This window comes from Pteronotus mesoamericanus, unplaced genomic scaffold, assembly GCF_021234165.1.
Source record: "Pteronotus mesoamericanus isolate MK-2021 breed Mesoamerican mustached bat unplaced genomic scaffold, CSHL_Meso_final scaffold_85, whole genome shotgun sequence".
NCBI classification, from domain to species: Eukaryota; Metazoa; Chordata; class Mammalia; order Chiroptera; family Mormoopidae; genus Pteronotus; species Pteronotus mesoamericanus.
The window spans coordinates 11441270-11463400 of record NW_026555329.1 but is presented as its reverse complement, the minus strand read 5'-3'; the positions used below and the strand labels follow the sequence as shown (position 1 = coordinate 11463400).

General features: G+C 34.8%; 1 protein-coding gene across 6 annotated transcripts in view; it reads right to left on the bottom strand.

The window, feature by feature from the left end:
* DGKB (diacylglycerol kinase beta) overlaps positions 1-22131 on the bottom strand; it is a 538418-nt gene that overhangs the window by 398268 nt on the left and 118019 nt on the right. For 4 of the 6 annotated variants that reach the window (XM_054564440.1, XM_054564442.1, XM_054564441.1 and 1 more), the window contains 4 exons: positions 20941-21058; positions 18490-18578; positions 18292-18408; positions 8918-9016 (listed from right to left, as the gene is read on the bottom strand). In XM_054564440.1, coding sequence (XP_054420415.1) covers positions 8918-9016; positions 18292-18408; positions 18490-18578; positions 20941-21058 — 423 coding nt within the window. Of the gene's footprint in view, positions 1-4392; positions 4396-8917; positions 9017-18291; positions 18409-18489; positions 18579-20940; positions 21059-22131 lie in introns of all 6 variants that reach the window. The other 2 variants (XM_054564443.1, XM_054564445.1) reach the window with 1 other exon arrangement.

The window sequence follows — 22131 nt, the reverse complement described above, 5'->3', positions numbered from 1 at the left end:
CTTCATCTCAAAAACACACCCACTCACGCATCACATCTTGTACAGAATTTTTTGGTGAAACTTCAAGTCACCCAGGTGACTCAGTCCCAGATTTGGTGCCCTGTGACCTCTGGCCTTTCCCAAAACTAAAAACACCTTTGAAAGGGAAGGGACTCAGACCATGGATGACATTCAGGAGACTACGGCAGGGCAGCTGGTGGTGATTGGGAGAACTGTGTGAGGTCCCAAGGTGCCTATTTCAATGGCATTGAGGTGTTATTGTCCTATGTACAATGTTTCTTTTATCTTGTACCTCCTTCCATAAATGTCTCCATTTTTCACAGTACATGGTCAGATACATTCTGGACAGACCTCATATTTTTCAAATGACTATTTAAGTCTTTTGCCCATTTGAATTGGATTGTTGGTTGCTTATTATTGATTTATATAAACTCTTTTTACATTTTGGACACGTCACTGGTCACCATTCTGTAATCATTTGATGGAAACAACTTGCATGCCACAGATCCACAGTTCATGTTAAAAGCTTAAATTTCTAGTACGCTATCATTTTTGGTTTTCACTATCCTATACTTACTTCTCATCAGTTATCTTCTATACCTCACCTCATTTCAAAACTTTTCAATGGTCTCTCTGCAACCTTTGCTTAAAATAAACAAATTATTTTCTTTTCTAAGTCAGCCGCTTTCCCTATAACACTTCTGAAAAGACGTTCCTCATTCTCTCAATCACTTTTGGTCCTGCCATTTTTATGAGAATCTCGGCTTTCCACCAAAATCGACATTTCCCCAGCCCCACGGCAGAATCTCTTATCATTTGAGGTTTATGAAATCTAATTGCTCTTCCATTTACCCTTATCCATTACTGTCATATAGCAAGTGTTTCCTCAAGACCCTATAATTATCCTGGGTTGTTTTAAGGACAATGTACAACAAACTATCCTATGTCCCTTGACCTCTAACATCTAGTGAAACTTCTATACACATAGTTGAGTGACCCTGATCCATGACTGTATATTGGACTTGACCATCCTCTGAAACTGACCTACTTTAAAATCAAACTCTCATATCCCACTTTTCTGCCATAATCCTCCCTCCTGGATCCCTCATTTTCTCCCTCTGTTGATGGTTTTTAACTATTCACATTGCAACCCTATAATTATACTTTCATATATCCTCAGTTCCCTAATTTTAATTTATTTTAAATCACATAGCTAGCAGAATTATCTTTCTGAAACACTAACCTGCTTATGTACTCTCCTCTCTATATTGGATAAGCCCAATTCCTTGACAAGACAAGCCAGATTTTTCGCAGTCTCAGATCTTGTCTTGTCCATCTGTCTAAGCCTCACCTTTACTCATAATTCTTAATAAACATTTTTCAGTTTCAAGATCCCAAGCTACTCTTTTGATGCTGAAACTATTTAGATAGAGCTCACTTTGCATTTAACAGCTAAATCTCTATTTATTCTCAAAGGTTTAGCTCAGACATCATTTCTTCAATAAAGTTTTTATTTACTCTTTGAATTACCTGCAGGATGAATTAAGGTGGTTTCTCCTCTAGAGCCCCTATATGTTAATATTTATCACACCAATAGAGTCTAATTTATGAAAAATAATAGCATTATTTTGACATTTAGCTCCATTGACTTTATTTTTTTAATCGTTACCCAAGGACATTTTTTCATTGTTTTCAAAGAGAGAAGAAAAGAGGGATGGAGAGAGAGGAGAAAGAAGGGAGAGAAAAAGGGGAGAGAGAAAAAAAGAGAAATATTCATTGATGTGAGTGAGAAACATTGATTGGTTGCCTTCTTCTATGTGCCCTAGCCGGGGATCAAACTCACAACCGAGAAATATGCCCTGAACAGGAACTGAACCAACAAATAGTCTACTGGAGGACACTCCAAACAACTGAGCCACACCAGCCAGGGCAGTTCCACTGATTTTAACAAAAGACAATGAAAAGAAGAAAGGAGAGAAGAGAGAAGAAAAATAGAAAGAATCTAAAACTAGAGATATTCTATATAAAAAATGTATATATATAAAATTTTTATATAGAATATGTAAATACTTAATATATAATTGGAATATATAAATATATATATGGATCAGTAATGATTCTAAAATTACTTTAAGATATAATAACATTATATAAGCAAGGAATATCTTCCTGGAATATGAACTAAAGCATTAGGTAATCAACATAGTCCTATATTTTAATTTACAAGCTTTAATAAGACATACTGATATCAAAAAGGACCAAATAATTAACTCCTTAAAGTACAGCATAGGGTATATAGTCAATAATATTTAATAACTTTGTATGGTATCAGGCAGACATTAGACAGATTCTAGATTTATTGGGGTGATCACTACATAAATTTTATATATATATGTAAATGTCTATATATATGCATATATATATATATAACCATTATGCTGTATACATGAATCTAATATAATATTGTATGTCAGCTGTAATTGAGGAAAATAAAATAAAAATTTTAAAATAAAACTCGCTTAGAGGAAAGGAACTTATCTTTTAAATAGTGTACAGAAATCTTTTTATATAGGGAGAAAACTAACAGGGAACTAAATACAATAAAAATGATTTTCATGAAAATCTGCTTCTTACTACTTTCAAACAAAGAAGTTTAAATGCCACTCCTCATGAGACATCTCAAGTCTTCTTCTGCTGATAGTGGCAGAAGAAAATGAATAAAAGTCTCCTTCAAACTGAAGAATCATTATAAAAGCGTGTACTCCTAGAGACCCAGTTGGCTTGATCATAAAATGTTTATACATAAAACTTGACAAGCATATAAGACTATACCATCATTCTATAGAAGTTGATCAAATGTAAAGTTTTCTCCATGAAATTACTCTAAGAATCAATGGGACCTCCAGTGATTCCTGTTACCTAACAAACTTATGTGCTATCAAAAACAATTTTAAATTACCAAATGAGACCATTAAAGTGAAGGAAAATTTATGAATCAGATAGTAATAAAGTTATAGATTAGCACACAGAAGTAAATAATATTTATACCAACATAATAGTCTAATGTGGGTATAAATTTGACTATATGCTTTCTAAGGGTAGAAGATAAAACATGGCAGTAAGTCTTATGACTTACAGGTCTGAAAGACAATTAACCATGATAAACAGCCAACAGGGATTTGTTAGGTAATTAAGGCATCTCGAACAACATTTCTTTGTTACAACAGAGTGTTTCAAGTGATTTTTTTTTAAATAGCACTCAATGCAGGTTAATGACATAATGGCAAGTACAAATTTAATGAAAGCAAAGCTGTATGGGACTAAAACAACTTGGAACAAGTCTGCCTTGTGTTAGGAGTAAAATTGAGATCATAAAGAGTGAGTGGGTTGCGTGCCAGTCAGGCTGTGTTCCATACGTATTGTTACATTGATTAGGATTGGACAGGTTTCTGAGTGTGATCTATAACAAGAATCAAAAATGTCTTTTTAAATGAAGTCACTAAGGAGGAACATCTGTTTTCACAATCAATTGGTAAGGGTTAGTGGCTTTTTATAGAATTTAAGTTGCTTATGAATAGTCTTATGAAGACCAAGAAATTTACATTTGTAAACAGTTCTGAATTCACCTTCATTATGGCAGTTTTTGAACTCTGGTTGTAAATATTTTTGCTAGAAAATTTTTCAAAGAAATCATTATAAGCAACTACACACATAAAAAAAGTCGTAAAAAATCTTGGTAAAATCCCTTGTACTACATACATTTTAAGTAATGTATTTTTATGATAGTATCCCTAAAATATGCTAGATGCCAATTGCAAACCCGGGAAACAGTGATTATATCTGATGTATGGAGTCACTGATGATTACATTTTGATTTTGATTTCAGAGTAGTTGGTTTTAGTCCATTTCTATAGCAACAGGCACTATTAAGAGAGCAACTGTCTTTGGAAGCCATTTGTAGTGCATGCTTTCAAAAGCATGTTATCAGTGCAAAAAGAACGTTTATTTTAATAATCTCCATATTGGTTGAGCACAGAACTATTGAATTATTCACTTAACATTAATAAGGTTAGGGAGAGAATGAAAGGCTGAGACAAGTATTACAGAAATGTTGAAAATATATTAAAAAAGAAACACCTGAAAAGATGTTCTCAAATATCAGAAGACCGCTTGACTTTGTAGTGGGTATCATTAAGATGCCTCAACCAGGAATTAGGGGTCTATGCTGAGCTTATATCCCTCATTCACTAACTAATCCTGACCATAGAATCAAGGAAAAGGAAAAGAAAAACCTCAATAAAACTAGATATCCTAAGTCTATATTTTATATTTTTTTAATGTAGCAGATATGGTATTTATTGCCATTTTGCAGCAACTGAGTCTGAACCTCACCTGCTTTACTTGGAGAAACTGGACCTATAATTTTCAAAGGAGAAAATTGTTATTAAATAATAAGAAACAAAACAATCTATATTATTTGTGAATACTAAAAATGTCCTTTAAACAAAAGATGGAAAATGACAGCAGTTAGGAGACATGAGTCACTTCTGGAATGTTAATGAGAGTTTACAAATTGAAAAGTCTCAGAGGCCATAGAGCAGATTAAGCAATTTTCTGGACAGAACAACTTTACTAACTTGTTTAAATTATTAGTATTTAAACAGTTAATGGGTTTAACATTCAATGTACTTATTTCATGATAAGAAAGAAATAAAAGTAACCATTTATCTCTAATTATCCAGGCAGAAGAAATTTTAAAGTAAAGTGTAGGCTGATTTATTAACATACAAAATCTCAAAGGCTTTACAGAGCAGGTATACTTAGAGAATTACAAGAAGTTCAAGTTATTCTTTTTATTAAGATTTTATTTATTTATTTTTAGACAGATGGGAAGGGAGGGAAAAAGAGGGAGAGAATCATTGATGTGTGAGAGACACATTGATTGGTTGCCTCTCACTCACCACCGAGCAGAGACCTGGCCCACAACCCAGGCATGTGCCCTGGCTGGGAATCGAACTAGCACCCTTCAGTTCTCAGGCTGGCACTCAAGCCACTGAGCCACACCAACCAGTGCAGTTCAAATTACTCTTGATATCTAGTGTGTAAGATGATAGGTGAGGATTGGGTAGGTTAATTTAGTTAGAGCCTTGTTTAACATGCTGGAGAGTTTAGAATTCAAATAAGAAATCACTGAAAATATCATAAACATATTAACATATTTAAGCAGAAAGATATTTTGTTGTCTTTTTCAAAGTGGCTCCAGGTATCACAATGGGGGATCCATGGAAAGGAGGCAATTTAGTGAGCATGCCACAAGCGCAATCCTAGGGAACAACTTCTGAGGGTGTCCTATGAGGCAGTCACAGTTGGGATGAGGGAAAAAAATTAAGAAAATCGAAATGGGCTGCCTAATGATTAATTTGATATTGAAGATGAAGCAGCAGCAATGATGAGCCTTAAGTTTCTGGTGGAAAGTTGAGATATCAAGGTTATATTAAGGGTGAGACTGATTAGGTCAGTGCACAAATTCTGGAGTGATACTTCATGGGCTCCAATTCTGAATTGCTACTTCATTGCCATGTGACACAGGAAATTTATATAAACTCTGTGTCTCTGTTTCTTCATATGAAAAATGAGAATAGTTACAACATTAATCTTATGATATCACTTGTGATGATGAAATAAATTCATACATATCATTACCAATAAGTGCAATCCCTTCATGATGTCAGTTGCTACCTCACTCACTCTCATGACCTGACACCAATAAACTTGGTTCCAACAATCTTTGGTTCCACTGTTATTTACAATGTATTGTTCCTCATATCCATTACTGTACTTCTTCTGTCCTCATCCTTCATCTTACAGCTTAAATTCCTTGGTCAGTCCTTATAGGAACTCTCATGCATACACTCAACTCCATGGCTACACTCTCCTTTTATCATAGTTGACAAAATGCAGTCCTTTAAAGGTTGTGCTATGCTTATTCTGCTCCTGGAGCTGAAATATAATTGGAGAAATATGACTGAATATGATGAGAAATATACTCAGCTAAGCTTACTGGTCTTGTTCTAAATTCATAATTATTAACAATGAGTGACTTTTCATGACTACCCACCAATCAATGATATTTCCTTAATACATTAAGCTCCCATTTTCCTAGCTGAATGTTGTGTACTTCCTTCTCGATTCTCAAACTTTTCATGCCTTATACCATCCTTGCTCTCAGCAATGGCCCAGCTCCTGTCTCTCTGAGAAAACTGAAATATCATATTTTTTCCCACTGTTGAGCCCTCAACACAGAGGTAGATTATTTGTTTTAAGTGTAAGTTAAAATCTCCTAATGGCTTCCAATTTCAGTCTGAGTAAATGCTAACAATCTTATGATGGCCTTAATTTCTCTACAGAATATGAAAATCTTATGACCTCTTTGACCTTCTCTTCCTCTCGTCCTTCCTCTGCTCACTTAGGCCCTACTCCCCTTGACGCCTTTCGGATATCGCAGGTTTCTCTTACCTCCATGTCTTCCTTAGTCTGTCCTTGGATGACCCTCAGTCTGTGAAATTCTCTCCCCAGACTGACACATGACCGGCCCCCTCACATTCCTCACTCCCCACTCAGCTGTCTCCTTGATGAGCCCTTTCTTGACTGCATCTTTTATCATAGCCCTAGCATTTCTTCTCTTCTTCTCCTGCTTTAATTTTGTTCATTAGGTTTAAAATACAACCAGTATTTTACTATAATTAGGTGCTAAATAATTACTTATTGCATTGTTCATTGTCGCAGTACTGGAATGAAAACTCTATTCTATTTTACCCCTATTTATAATATCATATATAACATTCAATCAATACTTATCAAATGAATGAATGAATGTTTTGCATAGTAGCTGGTATAGGATATGTTCTCAGTAAATAAGGTATTCTGATTGTATCAAGTAATAATGTATTGGCCACATAAAACATGGTTGCAGTTTTACAGGTTTCAGATTCAGAAGGGAAGGATGGATTAAATATAAATATATATAAATATAAATATAAATATAAATATAAATATAAATTGGCAGAGTCATTAAATCAACTAAATAAACCAGATCCCACTGGGAAGAAGTAAAGGTGGGAAGAAGCTAAACGTGGAAAGCTGTGGCATGTGAGGGCAGAACACAGGGATATATCGATACAGGGCAGATTAAAGTCATGAAAGCCAGGGAAGATACTAAATGAAGAAATCAGAGAAACAGAAGAAGGACCAGCAGAGCATGGTATAATGAAAGTCAATGGGAGGTAGAAGATTTTAGTACGAGATGGTCAATAGTGCCGAATAATTCAGAGTGGGTAGTACCAAGAAAATTAAAAAATAGCACATAGTAAGATACATATCATGATTAAAAGTGCAATAAGATTTAGTGATTGAAAATAAATCTTTAGAATCAAAATTGTCTAAAAAAGCAATTAAAGGGCTGGCAAGATGGACAGAAGAATATTCACATGACACATGTTCTTTGCCTTCGATTATCTCAAAGAAAGAAAGAATAGAATAATAGAATAACAAAAAGAATCCATCATGATTGACTTTATGTGACCACAAGTTGATACAGGTGGGCCAAAGAAGTAGTCTTCTGTCTCACCTCTGTCTCACAGGACTGAGTAGAAACTAGTTGACAGGATGATATAATAGATTAGCTCTCAGAATTAAAATCTGAGACTGAGAATGCATCTAAGCTAGGAAAATTACTCCACTTTTTTTAAAAAAGTGAAAATATGTAAAAATTCTGCAAGTCCTTTCTCTTTTAGAAAATATTATAGAAGCATAAAAAATAATACCAAAAGTCATCTAAAATAAAAATGTTTTTACATGGCTCTCATTAATTTTAATTCATTTTATTTACTACAGGATATCTAATAAATTTTAGATGAAGAAAGGAAAGTTAGAATCGGTTATTGCTAGCCTCAGCAATGTGGAGATATTTCCCTTTGATCTGTATCTGTTGTTTGAGAAAATGAAGAGTTTTTAGTAATTTTTAAATAAGGACATTTAATATGCAACCAGTATTTTACAGGTAATTACCAAATGAACCATAAGTGGGTGCAAATTGAGTAATTTGATTAATTTCTAAGTTGACCTTTAGAAAAGTATTTGTCTAACATTTCTTAGTTGTATTTTTTATTATATCCAACCGAAGTTCCAGCTACTTAATGTTCATGTTGTTTTTAAAAATGAAAACTGCATTATGTATAAAAAATAGTTTGTTTTGTAAAATAACTGTTTCATTTTAGAAACAATTTGGATTTTGAAATGCAATATGAATATTGTCTTTGAATATCTGCTTTTCTTTCTACCAAGGTTTGTTCTTTTCAAAGTTACATTATCTTCCTTATGTATTTTTCACCTGTGTATTTAATGAATTAAGTAATTACTTTTCTCATAGTTTAATTTATTGTTCACTAATGAAAAATAAAATACTCCTAATGGCAGTGCACAGCTTTCTCCAAGGTGTCCTCATTCCAGGTAGCCTCTGACCTAGATGAGAGACCTCACCATTGTAGATATATAATATGCACCCCTTGCAAAACTGCCCATAAGAATACATTCATTATTCTGGGAAGCTAGATCTATAAAACATGTAAAATGTAGAGATCTGCCTGTACAATTTCTGGTAAGTCCAGCATGACTAAGTGATAAAACCTGAGTCAGCTTCAGTTAGAGCATAGTTTACTGAGTGTTTATTGTACCATGAAGGAAAAAGGAAATACAGTGGGCAAAGGTGTCTCCTCTGAAGTAATGAGGTATTTTATATCCATACAGTTCTGCCTTGATCAATGGACAGTTAGCTCTGGAAGCATTTAATCATATAGTCTACCAGTTAGTTATAGAAATTCTAAGCTGTATAGACGCAGGATGAGAAGGAAAAACTCACCAGTACCACTGGACAGATTGTTGTGGGTGGTAAAATATGGTCCTTCAAAGGCCCACAGTCACATTCGGGTTTTAGATGAGAAGCACATTTATTATGCAGCTAGAAAAGGAGAAAGAGGACACTATCAAATGTTGCATGACAACAGCAAACATAGGACCAATTATATTTCGACTCAGTTACAGCAAATAACTTAAAGGTACATAAACATAATTATAACAACAAAGAAACAAGACCATAAAGAGATTCATATTACATTTGCCCTTATGTATCTACCTTAAATAAACCATTTAGCGACTTTTGTGACCCAGCCTACATATTTTCTAATTCTCAAAAATGTTTATAATAAAAATGTACTTTAAGTTTTACAGCAAAAAAAGCCTGGTTTCTTTGACAAACACACATTATTGTCCATTACAGTCCTTCCTTAGCATAATGTTGAAACCACTGTGCACTGTGGATGTTTCTTTTTTTTTTTGACCCTCCTGTTTTCTCAAAGTCATTCCAAAGTGCACAGCTCAGTATGGGGCATAATTGATCCCATCATTAGTTTTAACTTTGTAATTCAATATGTAAATGTAACCAGAGATTCATCTCAGTAGGAGCAGGATATAAATATAAGAAGATGATTATCATTATAAAAATGTATCTTTATATTGTATTTATCAGCTCTACAGTAATTTAGCGTATAATCATACAATGTGTTATTTACTTTTCAACATATATGAACCAAACCAATATTTTATCAACGTTGGTCACAAGTTTAAATTGAGGCATTATAAAATAGTATATTAAATAGTGTTTTTAAAAAAATTGAGGTGGTAGTTTTTATTAGAATCATACCGATTTGCTAAAGTCACAGTTGTTTAAATGCATCTAGGGATTTCTCCTGTTCCCACTGCATATAAGTTCAATATGAAATATCATACTTTAGAAAAATTATACATGTTAAAAAGATAACATGTTCAAAACAAAAAAGGAACTATATCATTTTTTTTTTAGTTTTGAACCAAAAGCCACCCCATTTCAGTCATGCTTACATTAAATTTCACAATAAACTTACCTATGTAACAGTTAACTAATTAACAGTCAAGGATAGGAATCTAATGACTATTGATTTATTGTTGGAGACAGACCTGCATTGGAAGGGTACCTTTATTGTCCTTCAATCTAAAACATCTGGATGCTAACTTCCTGCACTGGAGTTAAGGCTACTTATATTATAACCACACCCATTAGACAATATTATATGAAATAAAAGTACTTTTACATGTTCATCCATAATTAGCAGCTCTGCTTGTCAGTCGCATGTAAACTCCTTATAAAAAAGTGATTTAATATAATCAAGGACTGCTGATCTTTAGTAAGAGATGTTGAAGACAAAGAAGTAGTTGAAGCCACATGAAGAACAAAACTAATTATATGAACACTGATTTGGCAAAAGTAAATGCATGTTTTCTTTAAAATAAAATCAGTGACTGGTTTAAATATATTTTTAACTTATTGAACTTAATCAATTTTCTTAGAATAAATCATGGTCCTGGACTTTTTTGATTTAGAGACAATGGATTACCAAATATGGGCTGAAATAGGTCCCTAAAAAGATATGTTGAAATCCTCCCTCCTGGTACATATAAATGTGAACCTATTTGGAAATAAGATCTTTGTAAATGTATTCAACTTCAGAAGTACACTGGGTTACTTTAAGCCCTAATCCAATGGCTGGTATCCTTATAGAAAGAGAGAAATCTATACCCAGAGACAGACATGGAGAGATGAGGGCCATGTAAAAGACAATGGACTTTGAAATTTGGTACTGAACGCCAGCTGAGCAATAGCAAGGAATGGCATCAACCACCAAATCTGGGAAAAGAGAGGCAAGGAAAAACTCTACCCTATACCCTTTAGAGGGAGCATGGCCTACTGACATCCAGATATTTTATTTCTAGGCTCCAGAACAATGAGAAAATAAATTTCTATTGTTCATGCCATATATTTTGTAGTGTTTTGTTATGATAGCCCTAAGAAATATGCATACCGATCAGCGTGAAAAATGAACCAAAACCAAGGACATACTGTGTGTCTTAATGCTCTTCTTTTCCATGGCATCACAGAGAAAAAGGTTTTCTTACTGATCCTGTACAACCTCTTAAAAACTCAGAAGGCAGGCTCTAATAAACCCTTATAAACAGCAAGATCTGAGATAAAAGTTCTTGTGTGTACAGGTTGAGATAGTACTGATTTTTTTCATCTTGACTGAAGTTTGTAAAGTCTCACACGTGACTCTGAATCTCTTGCCAGCACTGGCCAAAGATAACCATTCTGAGGGCCTTCAGCCTTCCCCATGTCTCCATTCCATGTGTTTCCCACAGGCTGCAACTGATACCGTAAGGAATGACGAGAATCTCTATACATTACTTGAGGGTTACCAAATGCAAGAAGAGATAACAAAAAGAAAATAAACTTAGTAACAGCCTTTTAGCCTCTAGACTACTTCATCACACAGTTGATGAGCAGAAGGGTATGTGTGGGAGGGGGAGTATCTCTTCATACTGTGGATTCAGAGTCAAGGTACTAGCAACTGGTCCCGTGAGATACTGATCTCTGCAGAATGAAATAAAACTAGCATGGGGTTTTCCAGTGTCACTGCCATGTGGCTCATATCTGTAAGTTTTGTATATGCAGCTTAGAGGCAGAATCCTGTAGGAACATGAGCATATAGCATGTCCTATAAGGTCAGTAACCATATCAAGATCTGTAAAACAGGGACACCTACCCAGTAAGTCAATATTGACTAATAGTGCACAAGGATAGCTTACACTTTTATTATGACTGGAACTGTCAGCTGCTACATATATTCAGGTGGCCATCTACATCCTGACATAGTTTGGAAGCAGAAGTGTCAAAGCTGCAGACGCCATGTGGAAACTACTGATCATTCTATACATTGTGAATCACATTTGTGTATAGTAGGTCTAGTCTATCCACCACATGGCTCAGAGGCATAGTTAAAGACAAAATATAAAATGTGAAAGTCAATGAGAAAATATTTATAATTCCCAGGACTATTTAAACAAAATGAAAAATGAATATAATTTTTGCTGAGAACTTGAAATTGCTATAAATAAAGTCAATTTACAAAAACAGCAAATATCAACAAAATACAAACCACAAACTACAATTTAGAAGCTCCTCTGTCCCCCCAAAAAATCAGGTTACTGAAAAATGTTCTGTTTCTTGACCAAGTGCTAGTTAACACAGGAAATTCATTTGTACAACATTCTCAGAACTTTACCCTAAAGATATATACACTTTCTGCATGTATATTTCAATAATAACTTAAAAAGATAAAAAAGTGAACATAATTAGCAATAAAAAACAAGTTACTTGAACTTGTCACCTGACATTTTAGAGACAAGAACAAGAAACTTCTGAGTCCTTCTTAGTGTCAGGAAGATGCTGAAGACTGACGATTGTCTTAAAGATAACTCATATCCTAAATCAGCAAAATTATAAACACAATGAGCCTCATCAAAAACAGAAATCGGCTACAGCATCAATGAATCCTGCCTCTTCTATAACACTGCCAATGGAGCCCCAGAGAAAAGGACTTGTTATCTCTTTACACATGTTGTATATTCGTCAGTTATCTTTGTGTTTTCTCAGAGTAAGACATAGAAATTCTCAGGTCATTATTTTATGTAAAAAATTCCCTCTTACGTTAAGAGAATCAGTCCTACATCTAGGAAACACATGAAATATACACCAGCTTTTCCTGGAAGTGAAATAAACACTTGGAAATAATCTCAGAGTTTATGGCAGTTTCAAATACCACCTAATTTAGAGCCAAACCTATGCTTATTGGAGAAAGTTGTCTCAAGAAAAGAAAAAGTATGTATGTATGTCTGTGTATTTACTGAATGGAGTTGAGAAAAGACTGGGGGGATTGTATAGAGAAAGAAGCAATAGAATCTAAGAAGTAAACAGGAAAAAAATAGACAACAAATTTTTGTAAGAATTTTGAGGGTAAAATAAAGAGAAATAAGTCTTTCTTCTGGGGAAAAGAAAAAAAACAACTAAGTGACCTATGTTAGAGGAACATTTGTTGGCCTATACAGTCTTATGTCTCTAACATTTTGCAACTTCAGAATGCTGTATTATTTCTGGCATTTGCTAATGCATAAGCCTTTCTCCTGGAAAGGCAATGAAAATCTTTATACATTACCATTAGGAGCTTAATATTTTAATTAAAGTTGTAGCCCTACATGATACCAAAAGGAAATAAATCATAGCCATAATATAGGCTTTCTTTTGTTAAACTGAAATAAAATGTCTCCCCCTCCTATTCTGGTGAGTACTGCCTGAGGAATAACATTTTACTACAACCAGGAGCAAATTACAGCATATTTTAAATAGAATGTCAAGGAAACGGCCTCACAGAAGAAATGAACAGAAAAAACAGTGGGATCTTAAGGATCAGGAGATGTAAGCAAGTGAAGGAATAGAGAACCAACAAGGACACTTAGCCTGGCTGACTGAATTATAAAGCACAGGGAGATGCTTGCCTTAAGGTTAAAAGATAGTTTACACTGCTATAACTTAGAATGTTTCTATTTTTATTTTCTTAACTGGTTAGATTTGCTGAAGAAGAAAGAATTCAGTTCTAAGAACCTATCTTTGTAACTACAAGATGGCAAAATATTATAAAATCAAGAAACCACAGGTCTCGACTAGAAAAAAGGGTGTTAAATTAGGTTTATGTCTTTAAGAATTTGTCTGAACTCACTGGTATATCTGATGCAGATTTTATGTTATAGGATTGTAGCGGGTTTTTTTTAAAAAACTGAACTGAAGTCACATATGTAAAATACATGTTAACAGTAAGAAGGATAGTACACCAGACATTAAGTTTAATTTCTTGAGGACCTCCTGCAAACTGAGCATTTCATCAAGGACCTTCGGTAATTAGGAAATAATGTGTATATCGGACCACAGCTAGATCAGACTATAGTCTAGCAGTGCAGACAATGTCAGAATACGCAGACATACAACCCCTGGAGAGCATCTCAGCTTTTCCTTTTGGTGTGGATGAAAAAGATAGAAGGGCCCTGACTAGTGTGGCTCAGTTGGTTGGGCATCATCCCACAAAGTGAAAAGGTGACTAGTTCGATTCCCAGTCAAGGCTCGTGCCTGCATTATGAGTTCAGTTCCCCGTTGGGGCTCATGTGAGAGGCAACAGATCGATGTTTCTCTCTCACATTGACATTTTTCTTCCTGTATTTTTCCCTCCCTTCCCTTTCTCAATAGATCGATAGATGATAGATAGATAGATAGATAGATAATCCTTTTTATATATGTTATTCAGAAAAAATACTAGTATCAAGGAAAATTTCAAGGAAGATACGGAACTTCATTTGGTTCTTAAGGTTTAGTAAAAACTATAGTGGGTGCACTGCAGAGAATACAGTAAGCAAAATAGCAGGTTGGGGAGAGGGAGAGCATGGCCTCCCCCAAGAGAATGTAAAAAAATATGCAAGACTACACAGGACGCTGTGTGTAGAGGGGAATATTATATAAGCCATGTGCCTTAGGATCTGATATTTGAGGAACTGAAAACCAGGTCGGGGTAGGAGGAGGTGAGGGCTGCATTTATTATCACAGAACTATTATGGGTTGCTAAAGGTGGCATATGATAACAAACTAGTATTTTCAGAAGATGGTTCTGGAGGTGGAGAGCAGCCTGCATTATAGGAAAAGTACCTTCTGTTAGGGAGATAAGCCAAGAGATTCTGATCTAATCTAGTTAAGAGGTGCTAAGAGCTTGCACTTGGGCTGCGAAGGATGGAGACAAAAACTCAAATCTGAGAGAGATATTTTAAGGAGAAAATTTAAAGTCTCAGTGATAGGTTAAAAGAGATAAAGGTGAAAGACAAGAATAAAATAAATTGACTTCTAACTCTATTTTCAGTGACTACGAGCATGATGATATATGTCTGATAGAAAAGAGAGTTGGAATAGTTGTTATCTGTGAATTATAAAAAATTCAGCTTAGTCTAAGATTTAGGACCACATGGTTCTGGATGTTTCCAGAACATGTAAGTGCTATTCTGCCTTCAACTGGGAAACTGCAGATCCCTCCAGAGGTGAAAGAGAAAAGGCATGAGTAATGTTCATGGGGTGCCCTCTGAGAGCCAGGAGTTGGGTTTTGTGACCCTACATAATATTTTACCCAGGTTTCACTGTGATAACGATAATCAATTACTAAGCACTTAGTATGCATGAGGTTCTACCCTAAACACATCTACTCATTTAACTATTATTAACAATCCTCCAATGTAGGCATCATTAATTCTATTTTACAAATTAGAAAACTGCCCAAAAGCTTTCTTTACATACCTGGCCCAAGACTACACAACTACCCTCTTAGCTGCTGGAAGGAGACCATCTTAAGAATCTGCTCAGTCTGGCTTCGGAGACCCATGCCATTTCCAAAGTAATATGTAAAAGGAAGTAATAGCATTGGAAAACCCTGAAACGAAGTCCACTTTCATTCCCTTCTTTCCTCTCTGCAACTTATTCTTCCTGGACTTCGTTTAGATAGGCCTTCTTAAAACTTCACACTGAGGGCGCCATATCCCATCAATTTCACTTCTGTTAGCTCTTTGCTATAATAACAGCATTTTGGGGGGAAGTAGAAGAACATAAGAAAGTAGATTCTGTTTGTTTAAAGGCAATCAGTAGTAATGGGTAAGCGTCAGTCAAGAGCACGTCAACTTTATACTGAAATTCTCATACAGTGATTAAAGAAGAAACTATGAATTATACTAAATACATAAATGGCCTAATTATTCTGTTTAACCTAGGTACAAAATCAATATATTAATGAGTCTCTGTAATTGCTTCAAACTTTAAAAAAGTGCCCAGAGGCTAAAGTTACTTCTGAGAAGGCATTTTTTCCCCAATATATGAGAACTCTATCATTGTACAAATCTTGTTTCATGAACCAAATACCCATGGGACTCCCAGACATCAAGGTTTATAGCAAATAAGCTTGAGGTGGGCTGGGAGCATCAGAATTTGAGACAGCTTAGGAAGAGGGCAGCCATTTATTTTCTGAACCCATCTCATACCATAGTGCCCATGGTGGGCTTGTTTCCTGAATAGAATTCAGGGATATAAGGACATTTGTCATTTATACTGTGTTCTCCTTTAAGGAACAATAGAATTACCTTCCTATACACACAGGTCTTTAGTTAAGAATAAGATGTAAAGCCCTGTTGTCTGAATTGATTTAAACATTAAAAATTCCATAGATTTAAAAAACAATAGAGTTTATTCTGAAGTAGAACTTTCTTTCTTTTAAAAGGAAGGGCCTAATGTTTTGCAAAATTAGGGCCAGGTCAAGACCAAATAAAATGTATAACTCGCGAATGGTTGAGCTAGAAATGTAAATTGGAGTCAAAGATTAGAGAAACTATTAAAACAAAAAGAACAAAAATGAGGAAAAAAACAAAATGGAATACAAAACAAAAGTAAATTCAAAATGCTGTTGACACCCAGCAAGAGACCACTAGCAAAGGTAACTCTGAGGAGGAGGATTCCCATAGAATGGAAAGAGTGGAGCATACACAATACTTCATAAAGATTAAATGGGGAAAGTAAGAGAGGAGTCAAATAGAAAAAATTCTAAAAGCTTTCTTATTAAGAGAGGTCCCAATGCGTATTTTTAGAGTATTCAAGCTGAGTACACATTTAAAGTGCATGGATTTCTTTTCAATAAATGAAAATGTAGAGAAAAATAATAAATTTAAGACATTACATTTGAAATTTATGAAGAGTGAGAAAATAAACACAAAGAAGAAATAAATTCTGATAGTCTTGAATTTCAGTTTATGCTGAAAATATAACTAGTGAAAGATGCACTATACAGGAAAAGTAGAAGGAGCTGGGTCCTACCATATCTGAAATAAAAATTATATATTTTTATAGATGTGTAGCAAAAAATGATGAGATTTAATGTGCATGAATTTTATAAAAAAATAAAATGTGGTTTTCTTAAAACTGAGAACTCATGTTTGAATAATTCATATATGTAATTTAAATCATTGTTAGACAATTTATTATAATAACTAAACACTTCAAAAATAAAACTGTTTTTCATAATTGAGGAAATTTTAAATGTAAGTACCATTTAATAGCTATAAATGATTGAAGAAAATGTGTTCACTTAAAAATCAATACTTAAATTTATTTTTGAAATGCAAGTCACAGTTTGTTTTTCTCATTATCCTGTGTGTATGTGTGAGAGCTTCGGGGGTGGGGAGTGGGGTGAAGGACACTACAGAGAAACTCATTTTCTTAACATGAACAGTGTTTTATTCTCCCTACGGTTTCATTCCCACAAAAGCAAGAACGATTTGTCTTACAACAAGAGGTCTCAATATTAGCTAAAAAAAAAGCAATTGAGAAAAAAACAGCAACAACAAAAAACTCAATCCTTAAACGATTTATTACCATGTTGTCAAAAAACAGCTATGCTTGAAGATGTGCATACTAATTAATCTCCAGAAATTAAACATCAAACACTAGAGGTATCATCTAACAACTGCATGTGTTCCAGAGATTATTTGAAGCCAGCTTTAACAATCACGCAAACCAAGAAGAGTCCTAAAGTCTCCCAGGGAAGACCAATCTGCCTTTTCTTTTTCAATTGTCAATACCATGAATGGGTTTGGCTCTATATTTCTTGTCCCTCAATTTATGGTAGAACTGGAGGAACTAAGAAAGAGCATGCAAAGAAGGGACAAGTGAGTTCATAGAAGCATCAGGAACTAAATGTGAACCCACTTGCCTCTCTCCCTAGCTATGTGGTCAAGGTCAATTTGCTTAGTTTTCCTTGGTCTTAGTATCTTTACTATGTAATTAAACCTTTGTACCTTGTTCATTCTTCTGCCCTTTTCAAGCCCAGAGATTCTGCAATTAAAATAAATTTCCATGTGTACAACAGAAAACTACCAAATAGGGCTGTGGAGTAGAAGCAGACATGAACTCTGTTCAGTCAGTACCCTATGCTCATTGCCCACACCTCGCTTGAATTTCTGATTACCCTCCTGGTAACTCCTAAGGCTCCAAGGAGCACAGTTTGAAAATTACATGATGGTATCATATCTAAACCTGTCACTAGATCTAATATTTTGGATCTTATGACTACAACCCTTGTCCCTTTGAAAGCCAAATGAAATAAGAAACTTCCATGGTTTTATGCTTAGTCCAAATTCAGGGTGACCTTGCAGGGTAGGACTCTTACGAAAAGAATATGAGATACACAGTCTTCAAAGTGAGTGCTTTGTAGAGATCTGTTTTCCAATGTTACTCACTGTGATGTGACACCAAACACAATGCAGTCCTGTGAGGCCCTGGTAACATTTGACTGTTTTATGGCACTTATCACACTTGGTTGGGCAGTTGCCTTCAACCCAGTAATGGTGCATGACCTAGAACAGAGCAGAATATGGTGGTGAGAGGAGGCATCCATACACGCCACCCTCAGGAAGCCCGCACTGCCACGCACTTACATCAGTGTTCTTCTTGGACTTCACATAGGTCTTGATGCAAGAAGGAGGCGCTCTGGCCACACAGCGCTCGTGCACTGTGTACTTACAAACTGTAAGGAAACATGTACACACATTCAGAGCTAATCCTGGTCCTGCTTGCAGTTTTATAGGGAAAGGATGACATTAGCAGAATCTCATTTCATGTCCACTGCTCCCTAATCAATCCAATCAGCCACATCAAGAAAAAGTCTTAAGTCGGCTGTTTTTACCATGGAATACAAAAGGCCAATTAGCACAGGAAATATTATGCATGTGAAAAACCAAGACGCCTCTGTCAGGGAATAACAGGAAATGCTTAATTAAATCAGACCTCCCTCAAATCTTTCACAATAATTTCCAGATGACAAAAATATTAAAGACAAATTGATGACTGCCAAATGGCTTCATGTCATTTGCTAGAAAAAGAGATCTATATTTTACGAAGTATAGGCATGAGAGCAGCTGGCAGGCAGGGGAATAAAAGCCCATGAGTTTATGCTATTTTGTCTATTGATTTAACTAAACCTTAAAATGGCTGATTAGTCGGTCTATTTGCAGAGAACAGATTCCGTCATACATGCCAGGCCTTTAGTAACAGTCAGTCCCTCGTTTGTCACCATGGCACCGTTTGTCCAAAAGGAACAACTTTTGCCAGGCAACATGTGATATATGCACATACACAAATGCAAATATTTATATTTATATGCAGTGTGTATCTACATACATACGTATGTGTGTATACATATAAATTGTGACATATTTTATTGGCATGTTCAAATTATTTCATAGCTTGATTTTGAAAGTGAGTTAGGGTCATATCCAGATGTTCTTTTAATAAAAGAACAAAATTAAGAGTTCTAAATGCATAAATATATAGAAAAAATTAAATCAGAAACAACCTGTGGCCTTCTGAATAAAACAAATACTAAACCACTGCATAAAATTAGAATGAAAAATAATAAATCCACATGATATTTATATAGTAAAACTTTTCCATATTATCCACACCTGCAGTATCTTTTAGCAACATTAAGGAAGAAAACATACTCTTTCTTCTCTTCCATGTTGACATTAACAATAAGGGTACTGCATTTTTTGCGCTAACCACTTAAAATTTGTTAGCAAAAGTTCTTACTGTCTATATGACATCTCAACTTTTGGAGAATTATTATGTTTCCTATGCTTCCACAAATGAAATCTACCAAGAAAAATTATTTTCCTTAAAAATGCAAGAACTTTAAAAAACAAAGTACTTTCCCTATACATGGAGAAGGTTCTAGTATAACTAGCTCTTCAAATGAAACCACCTGAAACTGCCCTCTGAAGTCAACACTGGGAAATATCATGTAACTTTATTAAAATCCTTGAATTAGACATCACTTAAATGTGGCACTGAAACATGGTTGTTAATGTCAAATAATACATCTGAGAGGGAATCAATTCCCAAATATACCACAAAAGAAGTGGTTACCTAAAAGTAGTATCTGAAAGTGACACATTGTATGAAAGCCACGTAAGAAATTAGGCTTAATATAAATACACAAAAATTGGATGTTCAATAAACCTGACAGTTTCATAGCAGAAAAGAGTATAAGATGGACAAATTGATGGACCAAGACAACGTCACACTTAGTGAGGAGGACAGGATGAAACACCCTCTGTTTCACCACGGCCATCAGGAGATGGAAAAGTTTCTCAGGCGTGTCTGGTGTAGATTTTAACACGTAGGTGACATGATTTAATTGCGAAGTACACTATTAGAAAATTCTACTAGGCAGTACTCACTTAATAGAATTCAATACAAATTGGGAAGATGAATGTACTGAAGTGAAAATAATGACCACACCTCGTGAACTGGCAAGGCTTTGGGTTCTAGGGTTCTAGTATCCATTAATCACATATGAAGAGTTTATTCATAATAGCAATAAAAACAATGTGCCTATGGTGTACAATTAGTTTCTCTTTCCTGTGATTTCTTAATTTGAATGCAAATCAACAGCCAATTAATTTAACTGTTTTCTAAAAGACCGAGGAACTCATTATGAGAAGTTAATGTGGATAAAGTGGTTAATTTAGAAAAGAAAAAAAATTAGGATAAATATGAGTTAGAGATAAATAAGAGAAACTAGTAAAAATTTTGTAACAATCTCCATAGAAATGGGAACAATGATATATTAAACTACAGGGGAAAGAAAATGGCTAACGGATTGGAAAATGTCCTTAGCTCTTTCCTAAGTGAGTTTTCCAAAACTGAAGGAAGTTAAAATGAGAGTGACCTAACTGCTCAGAAACGCACCACAGGGAAGTATAAATCACAGTTACAGGAACAGTGAGGATCATTCCTAGGTCTCTGTCTACAAACAGGACTGTCCCATAAATATCCACCTCTCCTCAGCGGAGGTGCTGATGTCCTGGTGGAACAAACATACTCACAGGAGCAGCAGAGGCCCTGCTTCCCCACCCCGATCAGCATGTTCAGGCAGAGATTGCAGTAGGCAGGTTTGTTAAAGTGCTTGAGTCTCCACACGTGCTGTCCATCATCTTTCACGTTCTGCACAGGACGTAAGAGAAACAGATTGCACTTAATGAAATAAACAGTAGAATATGTAAGTGCCAATAAAACTCAGAGCTGGACTGAAGCATTTGAAGACAATCTGTTATTTCATCCCTGACTTTCTCCAAGGTCGCCACAGAGTCTAGAAAAACACATGTGCTCTTAGCGGAATGAGATCCTGCTAACAAATCTCGGAGGCTATAGCAACCCACAAATTTTTGTCCAATGTCAGCAGTTCAACAGCATGCCCCAAACCATCATAATGACCTGCCAAACTGAGGGATGCATCTGCCTCGACTTTGACTACTTTATCCTAAGCACGATTCCATAAACAAATAAATGAATAAAGAAAGAGAAAATGAGGGGAAGAGCCTTACAAATGAAAACTTGGAGAGAAGCTGTTAACCCTCGCTTAGTACTCAGGATATGCAAGTCTTATGATGGTAGTGAAGTCTTATAAGAAACCTGAAGGATTGGAAAAGGTCAGTTATTGGTGATGTTCTAAGGCTTGGGTTTAGAGTTGCCTATATGTTAAAATTTATATTAATACATTTTAGAGTTCTCAAATAGTAAATTTTAAAGAATACACTTTTTTAAGGACCTAAATTACATAATCATTTCCCTTTCTCCCTTTTTTTGTACTCCCATAAAAGGCAGTAAAATATTAAAGTTTTCTTACTGTATTTATAACAATCATAGTTACTTGCCACAATAAAACCTTGTTTAAATAAATTCACATTTTAGCAAAACAACTGTAATTATTATTTATTCTTCTAAGTAAAACTATATATAATGTCATAATAGCAACTTCACTAATAGGTATTTAATCACATCTGCACTGTTCAAGATTAAAATAAATGAAATAATGATACTTATGAATGTCCTGAACTCCTTATGAGAATTTTATAAATCTGTTAAATGAAGTTATTACATATTATTACTTTTATTACCACTATTTTCACATTAACATCTAGTTCTTATATATCATTCATCAAATTGCATCAAATTCAATTAATTTTAGACATCATTTATTGGTTTTCTATCAAAATCATTATAGGTCATAATTAGCC